Source organism: Megalops cyprinoides, chromosome 1, assembly GCF_013368585.1.
Source record: "Megalops cyprinoides isolate fMegCyp1 chromosome 1, fMegCyp1.pri, whole genome shotgun sequence".
NCBI lineage: Eukaryota > Metazoa > Chordata > Actinopteri > Elopiformes > Megalopidae > Megalops > Megalops cyprinoides.
The window spans coordinates 36,421,019-36,434,380 of record NC_050583.1 but is presented as its reverse complement, the minus strand read 5'-3'; the positions used below and the strand labels follow the sequence as shown (position 1 = coordinate 36,434,380).

At 37.1% G+C, this 13,362-nt stretch overlaps 1 protein-coding gene across 1 annotated transcript; it reads left to right on the top strand.

Moving 5' to 3' along the window:
• The first annotated feature begins 3,423 nt into the window (after positions 1–3,423).
• On the top strand, positions 3,424–6,623 carry cabp5a (calcium binding protein 5a). The gene is made up of 6 exons (XM_036546747.1): positions 3,424–3,471; positions 4,425–4,455; positions 4,765–4,908; positions 5,540–5,649; positions 5,878–6,025; positions 6,595–6,623. The coding sequence occupies exons 1-6, from the start codon at positions 3,424–3,426 to the stop codon at positions 6,621–6,623; spliced, it is 510 nt and encodes a 169-aa protein (XP_036402640.1).
• The last annotated feature ends 6,739 nt before the right edge of the window (positions 6,624–13,362 follow it).

Below are 13,362 nucleotides of genomic sequence, written 5' to 3'. Positions count from 1 at the left end.
AATGTTTCTTTCTGAAGACATAAACAGAAGACACAATTGCAGAACAGATAATTGCTGAATAGACATTTGCGTAAATACTGAGATTAAGGAGCTCCTGTATCTTTCAATATCCTTCCTTCTGCCCTGTTTCTTTCTCCATATGTCCATGACTCTTTATTTTCATTGCTAGGAGCTCAATGCCTCCTTTAGTGTTTGTTATTCTTGTCTTTCTTAAACGAACATGGTTTTATTCATCCTCCTTCTCTCACTGAAAAAACATATGTAGAAAACTGACATTTAACGAGTCTCCCCAAACAATATCTAAAACAAATATCTCCATCTGCTCTCTCCAGGTACTGTACAAGTATAGGTCCTATGGGCTGGCCCACTGGACAGTTGCAGCTACTCTCTTGCTGTACCCCCCTAGAAATACCTTCCAGCAACCTTTTTTCCCAGAACTCTATGTATGCTTGTAAACGGCCAGCACTGGCATGCTGGGCCCTCGGTCACACTGCCTCTACATACCTATAAACACCCAAACCCTCACCTAACAATATAAGACTGATCCCCCTCTCAGTGGTGGAGCGAGATACTCACTGCTGTGTGAAAGTCACTCACTACCCTTAATTAAGCACTGCAGAATCACTTCTTTTGGACAGGATACTTTCAGCTTAGACCAGAAACATAGAATCAGTGATGTACATGGAATCGACACACTCTTAGCTTGGATTGTATCACTTAGCTTTAGGATATCGCAGATAGTGTTTCAATTCTTTCAGTAATTGTCAATTCTAATAGCATTGATTGCCCATGCACTTTATAATTTGTATTTGTAATTTTAGAATGACTTCTATTTTGTGCTTGGTTGTGCTTATATCCACTAATGCACTGTAAGTCACCCTGGATAAGGGCATATGCCAGACAACAATAAACAACAGCAACAACATTAATTATATAATAATAACAACAGCAACAACAACAATAATAATAATAATAATAATAATAATAATAATTATGGTATGAAAAGACTAAACTCATTTACATTCATATCAAACTCATTCTGTATTCCATCTCTGTCCTACTGCAGTTGTCATCCTTTTAACATTTCTCACACCCATTCCCTACATCTTTGATGCTCTGTGCAAATATCTTATCTGTGTGATCACCCTGGGTTACCTTTGTCCTAATCTGCACCTCCGTCTTCATACTGCTTTTAGACAAAAAATATTCATTATGTTTTGATAAGGTCTTAATTTTCACTCACATCCTCTGCTATTTCTCTGCTCTTTCTCTCTAATCATGTTGCCCTCTGTCCTCTGTGTTTTTATCCTCACATCGCCTTTTCTCTTTATCCATTTCTGATCTGTTCCCTGCTGTCCATCTGCTGACTCGTGTCCCTCACAGGGCTCCCTCCCTCCTTTTCCTTCTTTTCTCTCTTCTTATCCACATCACCACAGCTTCCACTCTGTTTCCCTTTCTCCCAGACCTTATATAACCCCAGTGTTGCTACACTACAATAACAAAATTAAAATCTGTATTAATGCTCCTGGATTTAAAGCATTGAATTAAGTCTGGTTATGCAAACAGATTTGTGATTTTAGAGGAAGAGCAGGCCTATCATAAATTTATGTAACTAAGAGACACGGAAAAGGAAAAGGTTAAAAAGAGTGTACAAATGAAATGTCTGGGACTATGTATATTCAATTGTTTTGTATAGTAAATGTTGTAATACAATAATCCTTCAGTGTGACATGAGATCCATGTGCCACTGACTCATGTGTGTACGTATATATGCATATGCTATATATAGTACTTTAACTTTAATCTCAATAGCGTTGAACAGAGCAAATTCAGATACATATAGAATTTAGTAATTATTAAATTATATCCAGTAGATAATAATATTACAGAGACAAGAACAACAGATAAATACATGTGATAAAATAACAAAATTTAGCAAAATTGTGCCCTACATGACATGTTTACCAGTGCAAGATTTTTTAGCATACTGTAGTATATTTTTCATACACTAAAGTGCAGATTAATGTCAATATGATGATCTTTTGTTTTCTTAGACAAATAAATAAGAAAATACAAGACCATTGCAACATGTTTGTTTTTAGTATCCATTTGTTTGCCATTTTAATTAAGTCTTCATCCTTTGTATATTTTGCATTCATTCCAGCTGCATGCATATTGTATATCTACAATATCTTTGTGTTTTTACAATATTCTGAGAGAGCATTTTGTATACATGTTCTGGTGTTTAATTTCAATCATATCAATTAATTAAAGTTCCATCATGTCCCCTCTGTTTAATCTACACTAGCTCCTCCCTCAAACCCTCTACCCTCCCTTCCCCACCCTCCATCTTTTTGTTCCTCTCTACATCCCTTGATTCCTTTCATTTCCTACTTCCATGCCAAAAGAGATGGTTACTCCTTCTTAGTACAGGAGTAGACAGAAGAGAAAAAAATCAAAGAAGAAAAGAGGATACTGTGATTGTTCAACAAGAAGAGTTTAATTCTGCTCATCTGTGGGTGAAGAGAATAACTATAACAAGAGGAGGTGAGTGGAAGTTTAATAATTACATTACACATGAACATTCATTTCAAAATTATACTGACACAATGAATTCAGATACATAATTTAATAAGGACTGAAAATATTTCTAATTATATTTCACATTTCTAACAATAATGTGTATCAATATCATGTGTATTTAATATACAATGAAACTGATTCATACATATTTCAAAACAACAAATCATCATTTCAAAATCAAATTAGTGCACCAAATGTGTTTTTTAAGTTGTGGACTGTACATCAAATCAGTTTGGTATAGCAGGTACTGCACTGAATATGAACAATATGGGCCACACTTGTTTATACTCTCAAAACAAGCTTTCAAAGTATCTCATCTTACTTAAAACGTATTTTTAACAGTACACATCATGTTTTCTGATAATTTATTAACAAAACATTTTTATCTGTGTATTATTTGGTGTGATAAAACTCTAAAGCTTGATTAGTATGTCATGGCTCATACGTGACTGGCTGTAGGCAGCCCCATATAAATTGTTCCCACATAAGACAACAGAGTGAGAGCACTACATTGAGATTATACTCAAATACTGAAATTATGGAAAAATAATGTGATCAACAATAATGCACTATGATTTGATTATTGTGCACAGTAATCCAGTTTGTATAAGTAAAACCTTGATGAATTATGATAACATCACTGATAAAAGAAACAACCATGACTTGATAAAATGGAACTGCCAGAACAACGATTTTGTATTTTTTCCACAGAGGGAACTGAACCTGAACTCCAGTCAAACAAAGGCAAACAGATACTCGGGAGGCACAAGGTCAGCACAGTGCAGTACCTGACAGACTCAAAAAGGACCTGCCAATTAACCACAGACACAGATAAAAGAAATGAGCTTTGGAGAAGCGTGCATCTTCCTGAGGGGAGGGAAAAACATTGTAAGTCTGTACTTGCACTATTCTTGTGCTGTGATGTGTGTCACTGTCATATCATTACTGAACACTTTATAGTGTCTTGCAACTCTTTATGCTACTCTTTATATGCCATTTACCTGGCCCTCTTTACATGTGATTATGTGTCAACCCACCACAGGTCTCACCTGATATTATCTGTTTGACCATGGGGAAAGGTGCTACATATTTGAGTCTGAAAAGTTTTTTTCAGATGGCTCAAATAAAAAGGGAAAAATATTATGGTTTTGATTTAGCTCAAATGCAAATGTGCTCTCACTGCAAAGGCTCAGTAATTAAAACAGGTGAATGGGCTGACACCCAAGAGGCAAATTCTTTAAAAGATTGTAATTTGTGCTTTCAGTCACACCTCATGAATATTTCATCAGCAGTTATCAGACATAAACATGCATGAGTACAGCACATATCTGAAATGCTGCTATCATTTGCGTCTTGTGCAAAGATAGTGTTTATACCTGCTGTATTACATATTTGCAGCATTATGTAATAAAATTAGCACCCAGTCAGAGCATATACTGTATTCAACCAATTTTAATCCTCATCTGTGAGAAAATCCAAACAATGTGACCTTTCAGCAGATTAGAAAATTATCTTTTAATTAAATATATTTGGCTGAAATATGATAGTAGATGGAGAGAGAGAGGGAGAGAGATAGAGATTAATCCATTGAAGCTCACAAAATTCTGTGAGAGATTATTTATTATTTTAGAGTAGAAAGAAACTTCCACATTGAAAAAATACTTTTAGCCTAGAGGAAATATACAATTATCATTTACTTGACTCGTTTACTTTTAAAACTGTACATAAATATTACATCCGAGCTGTTCATTGATAGAGATTTGATCAAATGTGAAAGAAGTCTTGCCATATGTGATTGGAATCCCATTTCAATATTGAATTCTTCTTTAACTGTATTGCAGGAGAGAGGACTGGCAGATGATGAAATAGAAGGTAAATTCCAATTCTTCAATCCAGCATTCTTTTGCCTTCCTGTGCCAATATTTTTGTCAAGCTTTTTTATTATTTCTTGCACATCTAGGACAGATCTCCTCCTCTTCTGATGAAACTGACTGTGTGCTAATGTCTCTGCCCCTCTGTCTGATCATAAATGTGTTGCAGCAAATAACAGTGTGAATACTACTGTCTGACTGCCTTTTCCCTGTACACAGCATAGCCTAGCAGCCTTGTGCACAGTTTACTCTACCCTGCCATTCATTTGCCACCCTGTTCAGTAGTGCCCACTGTCTGTGCCCCTTACAGAGCTAAGAGAGGCATTTGATGAGTTTGACAAGGATAAAGATGGTCTGATCAGCTGTAAAGACCTGGGGAACCTGATGAGGACTATGGGATACATGCCCACTGAGATGGAGCTGATAGAACTGAGCCAGAACATCAACATGAACCGTGAGTCTTGCCCTTGGCACCAGCTGTGCACTAATGCCTGTCTCAACAGTTCTGCTGATGAGATACACAAAACACAAGACTCTTTGCCACCCAACCTCAGCACAATGCAAAGAGGTTTTCATGCCCATCGCTGCATAATAAACTCTGTGCAGACTACATACTATACGTTATGCAAATATGCATAAGGGCGAGTAAGGGGCAGGTAACTTGGAACCCATTGCAGTAGGATAACTCTGCTGCAGTACATTTTGACTGTGCTAGTATCCTTAATATATTGTATACATACACTACATGTTGTGTATACTACATGACATGACTAGTAACCTCTCTGTTTATGGGTCACAGTGTCCTACAGTTTATCTTTAATCCAGTACATGAAGGATTGAATCATTTATGCAGTAATGCACTAAATGCACAAAATGCCTTATGTTCATGGGTTTGACTGACCGCTCATCAGATAGTCTGTAAAAATCCTTCAGATTATGGATATCCTACAGCATATCACCGAAGAAGGTTCCCCCCCCTCCCACCTGCTTTCACAGTCAGTGTGCATGTTTATACCACTCTCTCTTCCTGTATCTGACTCCCTCTCTCTCTCTCTTCTTTTCCCCTCCTCCTCTCCATCTCTCAGTGGGTGGTAGAGTGGACTTTGAGGATTTTGTGGAGCTAATGGCTCCAAAGCTCTTGGCAGAAACTGCTGGAATGATAGGAGTGAAAGAACTGAAAGACGCATTCAAAGAGGTGAGAAACAAGGACAATACAGTAGTGAAGTGTGAGCAATCATGTTTTCCTTCACATTAGAGACCGTGAGGAGAGATCATTGGGTATGGATCTGAGGATACATCATTCTGTATGCACTGTAAGCATTCTCCTTACGCTCCCCTGTGCTCCTCTTCACCCCCTGTTGTATGCATTGAGGTAGACCCCGCTCTCAGTTTAAGCCCTACTCTCACTTGTCTCAACTTCCAGTTTGACATAGATGGAGATGGCGAAATCACGACGGAAGAGCTACGGCATGCCATGACCAAACTCCTGGGCGAGCAAATGAGTCGAAAAGAGATTGATGCAGTGGTCAAAGAAGCTGATGACAATGGTGATGGGACTGTGGACTTTGAGGGTGAGAATTGAGTGGCCTGCTGAGCATGCCCATTTGTAGAAAAGAGGCCTTTTTTACCAAGCTGCAAGTAGCAGAAAATGCCTACATGAGACCTTTACAAAATATTAGCATCCTCTCCAGAGATTTATAATCCTTTAAATTAATTTTTCTCAGCACACAGAATGACGTGCCATGAATGAAACTAGAAAAGCTAATTCTGAGAGTGACCGTGTTGGTCTAAATTTCATCCAACTGTAAGCACTTAGTGTATGTTACACCACTGCATAGGATCTCCTTAAGGTATTATGAATCAGATCATAAACTTATGAACACATTTCATGATCTGTTTTAATAGGTCAGTTAACCATTCTGTATAATAAGGTCACAGAGGAAATACTTTGTGACGTGACTACTTGTGACACCATCTTACAATAATGTAATAATTTATTCAAAACACTATACATGTACTGACAAACATTTGAATAGATTTATCAATATGTACATTGTAGAAGCTTACACATTATTCAAAAGTACAATTTGCATAACAACTTCAGATGAGTATTCACCTTTTCTTGTGTTCTGTCTTAAAGAATTTGTAAGAATGATGTCACGCCAGTGAAAAAAGAAAGGAGGACAGTACAAAGAAGAGAAACGCGTTGAAGAAAACAAGAAAGAAGACCACAATTTTCAAAAGGGATGAATTTTTTCCAGTTATTAAAAAAGAAATTGAATACACACAATGCAATCATAAAATATAATAATAGCACTGGGAATTTTTCATATCTGTCCACTCTGTCCACTCTGTTTCTCTGTCTGTTTTGTCTACCAATGTAGCCTTTTCTTTTATTATCCTTACATTTTCCCCTCACAATCCATTGCCTCATGTATACACAAAATGTATATTTTTTTGTATTTGAAAATGTATGTTAGATCTGCACAGGATTGCTTTATAAGAATGGAGATCTTATCATAATAGTGACTATCAATTAGTCAATCAGTCCATAATCAATGAAAGCAATATGGGTAGTAGGACAATAATGATGCTGGGTTTTTTTTTCATTGGCTTTGACTGGAAATTGTCTTAGCGAATATGGGAGTGTGTGGACCTGCCTATCTGTACTGTACATTAGAGCAAAATAACATTAAAACATACATTCAGTGACTGAATATTAGGTAACATTTTCAGACTGAAGTGAAAAAGCTTAATAAGTTTAATAAGAAAATGTATTTAGATGCGATGATGACTGTACATTGAATTAAAACACCTAATGGCCATAGAGACGGGAGATTAAAAACACAGTCATGACCGATTTATGAATGAAATGAACTTAGGAAAATCCCTGTAAATAAACAATAACCTACCGTCTACTCTAATCTGTTTTTCCACGGAAATCAACACAATCTCTGTAATCCCCATAATGGGAGTTTCAGAAGAACAGATGGTGGAAAAAGAAATCTCTTTTGAGAATATCTCTCATTTTGCTGTTTATAACGGGGAGGGGGGCGGGAAGGGAAAACAAAATTCATGTAATCTTGATGTACTCAGAATGAAGTGTAGCATATGATGAAATAAACAGTGTGTGTGTGTTTTTAAGTTTTACCTAACCAGTCCTTTTCAGTTACTCTAGTGACAGCTGGCCTCCGACCTATCATACTTTTGTTGCTTCCACATAAATAGCCTGTATCCTTTTTTGCAAATCATTCAAGAAGCTGCAGCAAATAAACCTGGAAACCAGTCATTTAAATCAATCTGATTAATGGCATAGCTACTTATTTTTTATTTGCTTTGATATGTATAACTTCCTATATCCATAAAACAAAAACATACAAAAAGCACAAAACAAAGAAAAAAGCACAAAAAGAGGAAAAGAAACAAGAGGAAATTAAATTTACAGCAATTACCAGGAGGATTTAGAAGAATTATAACACAGAAAGGAGAAGTGTATTTTTAAAGAGGTATGTGTTGAGAGGGTAAGAAAGAGTAGCCATAGAAGAAGGAGATAGTTTACTCCTAGGTGATGATTTCAGGGGCTGAGAGAGTGCTTAATGATGTGATTAATTAGAGGGGATCTGAACCACATTATGGGCATTAACAATTTGTTAATGAATTTCTAATGGAAGATTTTCAGTTTCAGAAAAGCGCAGTAAATGACATTCTGATCACCCTGGACTGGATGTACAGTAGCTGAACTAGTAGGGAACAGGGTGTAGAGGGCAGAGAGATTATTTGGGGCTTTAAACTGGAGGTTACTCAAACCCAGAATAAATTAGAGCATCCTCATATTAATCTCCAATAATCCCAGCTACAATCCCTGACATCAGACAGAGAGGGGAAGAAATGGTGCTGAGAGTTTAGGGTAGACAGAGAGCCTGACTGGACACTGCTGTGAATTAACTGGGAGAAGGACCTTTGAACCACAGGGAAATAAAAACCACAACCTCATCACATTGTTGGAACATCAGAAAAAAAAGATACTCCACTGCAGTGGTTCTCAACTCCGGTCCTGGGGGCCCACTGCCCAGCATATTTTAGATGCCTCCTTGCTCCAACACACCTGATTCAAATGATCAACTGGGTATTAACTGCTGCAGCTGCTTGATAACAAGCTGATCATTTGAATCAGGTGTGTTGGAGCAGGGAGGCATCTAAAACATGCTGGGCAGTGGGTCCCCAGGACCGGAGCTGAGAACCACCGCTCTAGTGGACAAAATGGCATTGCAAATATTCAGTTTTAATAAAATTATTTGTTGAGATCAGTCTTTTGTTTGATTGTGGTTCACCTGGAATCTAATTTTTCCAGAGGTTAAACAGAACATTACATTTCACTCTAATTCAAGTGCTGCTACACAGGTAGTGTTCTGCACACCAAACACTTCATCCATGACATGCCAAATGCAGAATGCCACCACTTTCTTATATGCCCTATTAATTGTTATTAAAATGTCCCAACAAATGTGCTTTCATATTTCCCTGGGAAAAGGCTTACTGATAACAGAAGTATAAACATAAAGTAAATACTGTAGTTGGTGTCCTTGTCCTGTTCAATCTCACCTCACATAGGGCATAAACTAAGATTTAAATTAAGAGATAATTTATTTAAGAAATTTATATTTAAATTGCAATTACAGAATAAATATAATGACACACCACTAATTAACTGAGTTCATTAGTTCACATATGAGAGTGAACGTCTGTAAATCAGTGTGTTGGTCATTCTAACTCAAGTGAATGCCATTTCTTGACAGGGACCAACAGACAAAGCACATTAAGAGAAGAGACCAGTGTGGAGATTCACAAATATTTTCATTAACAATTCAGATGGGCTTCAAACACAATGACAGCTTGAGGCAAGAGCTTATGCCACCAATTAACAAAAGTGGACATCAACTGAACCCAAGCAATTTGCTAGACATCTGCCTGGGCAATAATCTACAGGCAGTGCCCTACAACATTGAACAGGCAAAAATAATATCTGTCCTTACCAGACACTGCCCCGGGGTCAAACAGATGGCACACATCTCAATAGACTACAGGAGCTGAACTCTCCTCACACAGTTTTACGCTTGTTCATCTAAACTTATGCTCCCATGAGAATAGATTTGCTCTGAAAACACAATGGATGCTGTTACTTTCAACTGACCACAAGATAAGGTGATATATAATACCGTATGTATACACATCTTCTACATTAAATAGAAGAGACTTTCATAATCTGAGATGGCCACCTCAAAGTCATATCATTTCATGAAATTGTCACCTTACAATTGGTACAGATTTTTTTCCCATGACATGATTGCATATATTAAACAGCCAGAAAAGAGACAACCAGCAACATATCACAGCAGGACAGACCAAAAGGGGGAGAGAGGGAGAGAAAGAGAGAGGGAGAGGGATGATGCAATGTTGATGGCTCTTGCCCTGATTTTATTCTGAGCCATCTCATGTTCAGGATGAGCTTTTCAATCTAATTTAATCTATCTCTAACCGCTCCCCTTTGCCCCCCTATTCCTCTAGTTTTAATGTACTGCACTGTCAATCCAGTCTCTTGTGTACAGTATGTTGACACTGAATTATGGCTTTGTCTAATCTCTGTTCATTCACCAACCTTCACTGTACCTTGTTTCCTGCCTTCATTGATCAGTCTTTTTGAAATCCAGGAAGGACAAATCTGATGACGCTTGCATGCAAATACCAGCTGCTGTGAACTGCAGCCAGAAATGGAGTTATGTCAATACCTTAACTAATCAGTTTTAAGGGAAAAAAATATTACGTGAATATGATTAACAACAGACACGTCAGCTAAATGAAAGAAATGTGGCTGTTTTCACTCCAGGCTTATTCTTCTAAACAGCCAAAACCAACTGAACAACACATATCAGGCAACGGAAGACTATAGGACTGAAGTAAGAGGTCAAAAATATGTGTAAGTAAGACCGATTTCAGTGAGAGGCTATTAAATCAATACACGGGTTCAAGGGCAGCAAAGTAGAGGAGCAGAGGACAGCACTGTAAGTCATTAGTGGAGTTTAGAAGCGATCCCTCTAATCCTTCTGTAATTACTCTGTGGACTTGAATTCTTTCACACATCTTGGGAATAATGCAGTTCACAGACAGATTTCAGAACTGATGACAAACTAGACTGGTATAAGTGTTTTGAAGGTTCATGCTGAAGTAACCATACAGGGTTATCAAGAATCACATTACATTACATTATTAGCATTTAGGAGAGGTAAACAAATTACAGGAAGATAGTACATGTATTTCCATAAAGGATAACAACTCATCAGCTGGTTAAATATAATAACACAATTAACAAAATAAATCAATGTTATCAAGCACATGGTTATTAATGTATCCACGAAAATGTTAAATTTCAAAACAGAACTTGATACTTGATACCTTTGTCTTCATATGATCCTTATAAACAATCTGTAATATAAACTGCTATTGAACGTTGACACAAAATGGAATAGGGTATACTAATTAACAATTAATTAATAAGTACTAATTCATTGAAATTCTAATTAATATTCCCATTATGTTTAACCATTGAAGCCTGGACTCAGGCTGAAGATCACCAAAGGCAGCTAAATCTATAAAATGTAGTTTTTCATGTGAACCACAATATGATCTGTAGTATGCAAGACGTCCCTCCAGCCTTGTGCTATGGTGCATTGAACACCACATTCTGGAAACGTATTTGTTATGATTGGAGCGAACATCTAAGGTGACGGGGCACATTTATTGCATGCTCAGTGCTGCAAACAAGAAGTGGTTCACATCACAGTATTTGAAGTATTTCGGTGTCCTTACTTCTGGCCTTGTTTCTGAGCACACTGGCCATGGGCTGTACATTTTGTACTGGAACATGCGTCAGTTTGGCGTGGCTCCCTAACAGTCAGACAATCTGTTAAATTTGAGTTCATCCAGAAACATGACTGTAAAATCATCCTCAGCCAAAAATGCTCCACACTCAGGCTATGAATATTATGTGGAAACTGCACTAAGGTATGTGTGGACTCTGCCAGAAGAGTGCTCTTGTCAGGTTTTAAAGGAAGCTTGCCCTCTCTCTGAGTAGAGCTCCCAAGATGTCAAATAAGAGATGTCAGAAGTGCATGAACTTGCCATTCACATTGTTAAAATTTACTATAGGCAAAGTAACACAAAAAAAATAATAAATACATGCAAGAAGTTCATTTGCATTTGCATGCCACAGAAAACATAAAGTAATCAATCCGTACATCATGCTGAAAAAGGAGAAGGCTGTGTTAAATGTAGGATGATTGTAGGATGAAATGTGGATAAAAATGTGACACTCAGAAAAGCAAAGTCTATAGCAAAGTCCTCCAAGCTGATTTACTCTCCACTCTATTTCAGCTGTTTGGCTTGGGTTCTTTTGGTTAGAGGTATTCTTGTTTGTTACTTAAACATGTCTGTGTTGCTTTCTTTTAATTTTACTATTCTCTAAAGTAAAAAATGGTGCCACCTCTCAGAAGAGAATGCAAAAGGTTGTGTGGGGTGTACTGTTTGCTACTGTAATATAACACTGCCACCTTTCACACACTCTATTCTAGTTGTTGAAAATGAATATGGTAATATTGTTAACATCAGTCATTCATTTGAGCAGTAGCTACCCATTGCATGACAAACCCGCAATGGTGCAGCAAATCTATTTATGCAATAAAAGTTATCTTTTAATCTTTCTCTGCATTTTTGTTTGATCTCTACTGGGAACCCTACAGCATGTAACTGTTACAAAACATTTAGCTGGCCCTTGGATTAGAGCGACCTCCTGTGTTTGCCTGACACCACTGTAACCATTACAAATTGCATTCATCTTACTGTGTATGCAACAGCTCAGCATATTACTGGAAAAATAAATTGACTATGAAATGTTATGTACGACTTATGTTATGTTATGTTATGTACCACTGTTTTCAGTTTGTTACCGATGACTGTACAAGGACCACGGAAGTATTTAATTAAAAAAAAACCTTGTTACATATTGGAATACTATGCAGAGCCTTATTGCTGGTTGCAATTTGTATTACTGGAGATACTATAAATGCTGAATATGAAAAGCAGCAAAGCACTCTACGATGCATGTTACACCAAGCAGACGCAACAGTGTGTCATTGATTGATATTGATTTCATAAGCTTCTGTTTACACCTGTGTCCTTCCGTGTAGCTTTATATTATATTTGCAGCATTTTCATACTCATGAAAAGAAGCGCATCTTTGGCAACCTCTAAAAGAGGATGTTATTCATCAATAAATCAGCTGCAAAAAAGTACACGGTACATACTTACGGTAACCTTGAGTAAACACATAATGATCACATTAAATCATAAGGATTACATTCTTAAAATTGAAATAACTAATTGTGATCTAAAACTTGTACATTTACCAAACTCTGACTTACCTGACTCTTCATTAAGTCAGGTGCAGAAATGTTTTGACATGATTGTGCTTATATACTGTGGTTAGAACACAGAATGAAGTAATACCATTGTCAGTATTAAGCTGCACTAAAAAAAGCAGGAGGTCATAATTCCAAGTTTTGGACCATCTTACCTTCCACTGCCCTCAAGACAAGACTATCATTTTTGACTGCTCTAAAATGATACCAGTGAACAAGGTGATGGTTTTGGTTAGTGGCTGTGGATCCTGGGGTTTTTGTTTTTGTCAAGCTAAGATGTTTTTATTGAGTCTATGCTGGCATTGCACTCTACTGCATGGTGAGACAAATGCTTGAAGACAAAGAGAGGCTTATAAATTTGACACTGCTCACACATTTTATTAGACAGCTGAGGTGTTTATTGTCAAACACTTTTTAAGTCTTAGATATTTCTCTCT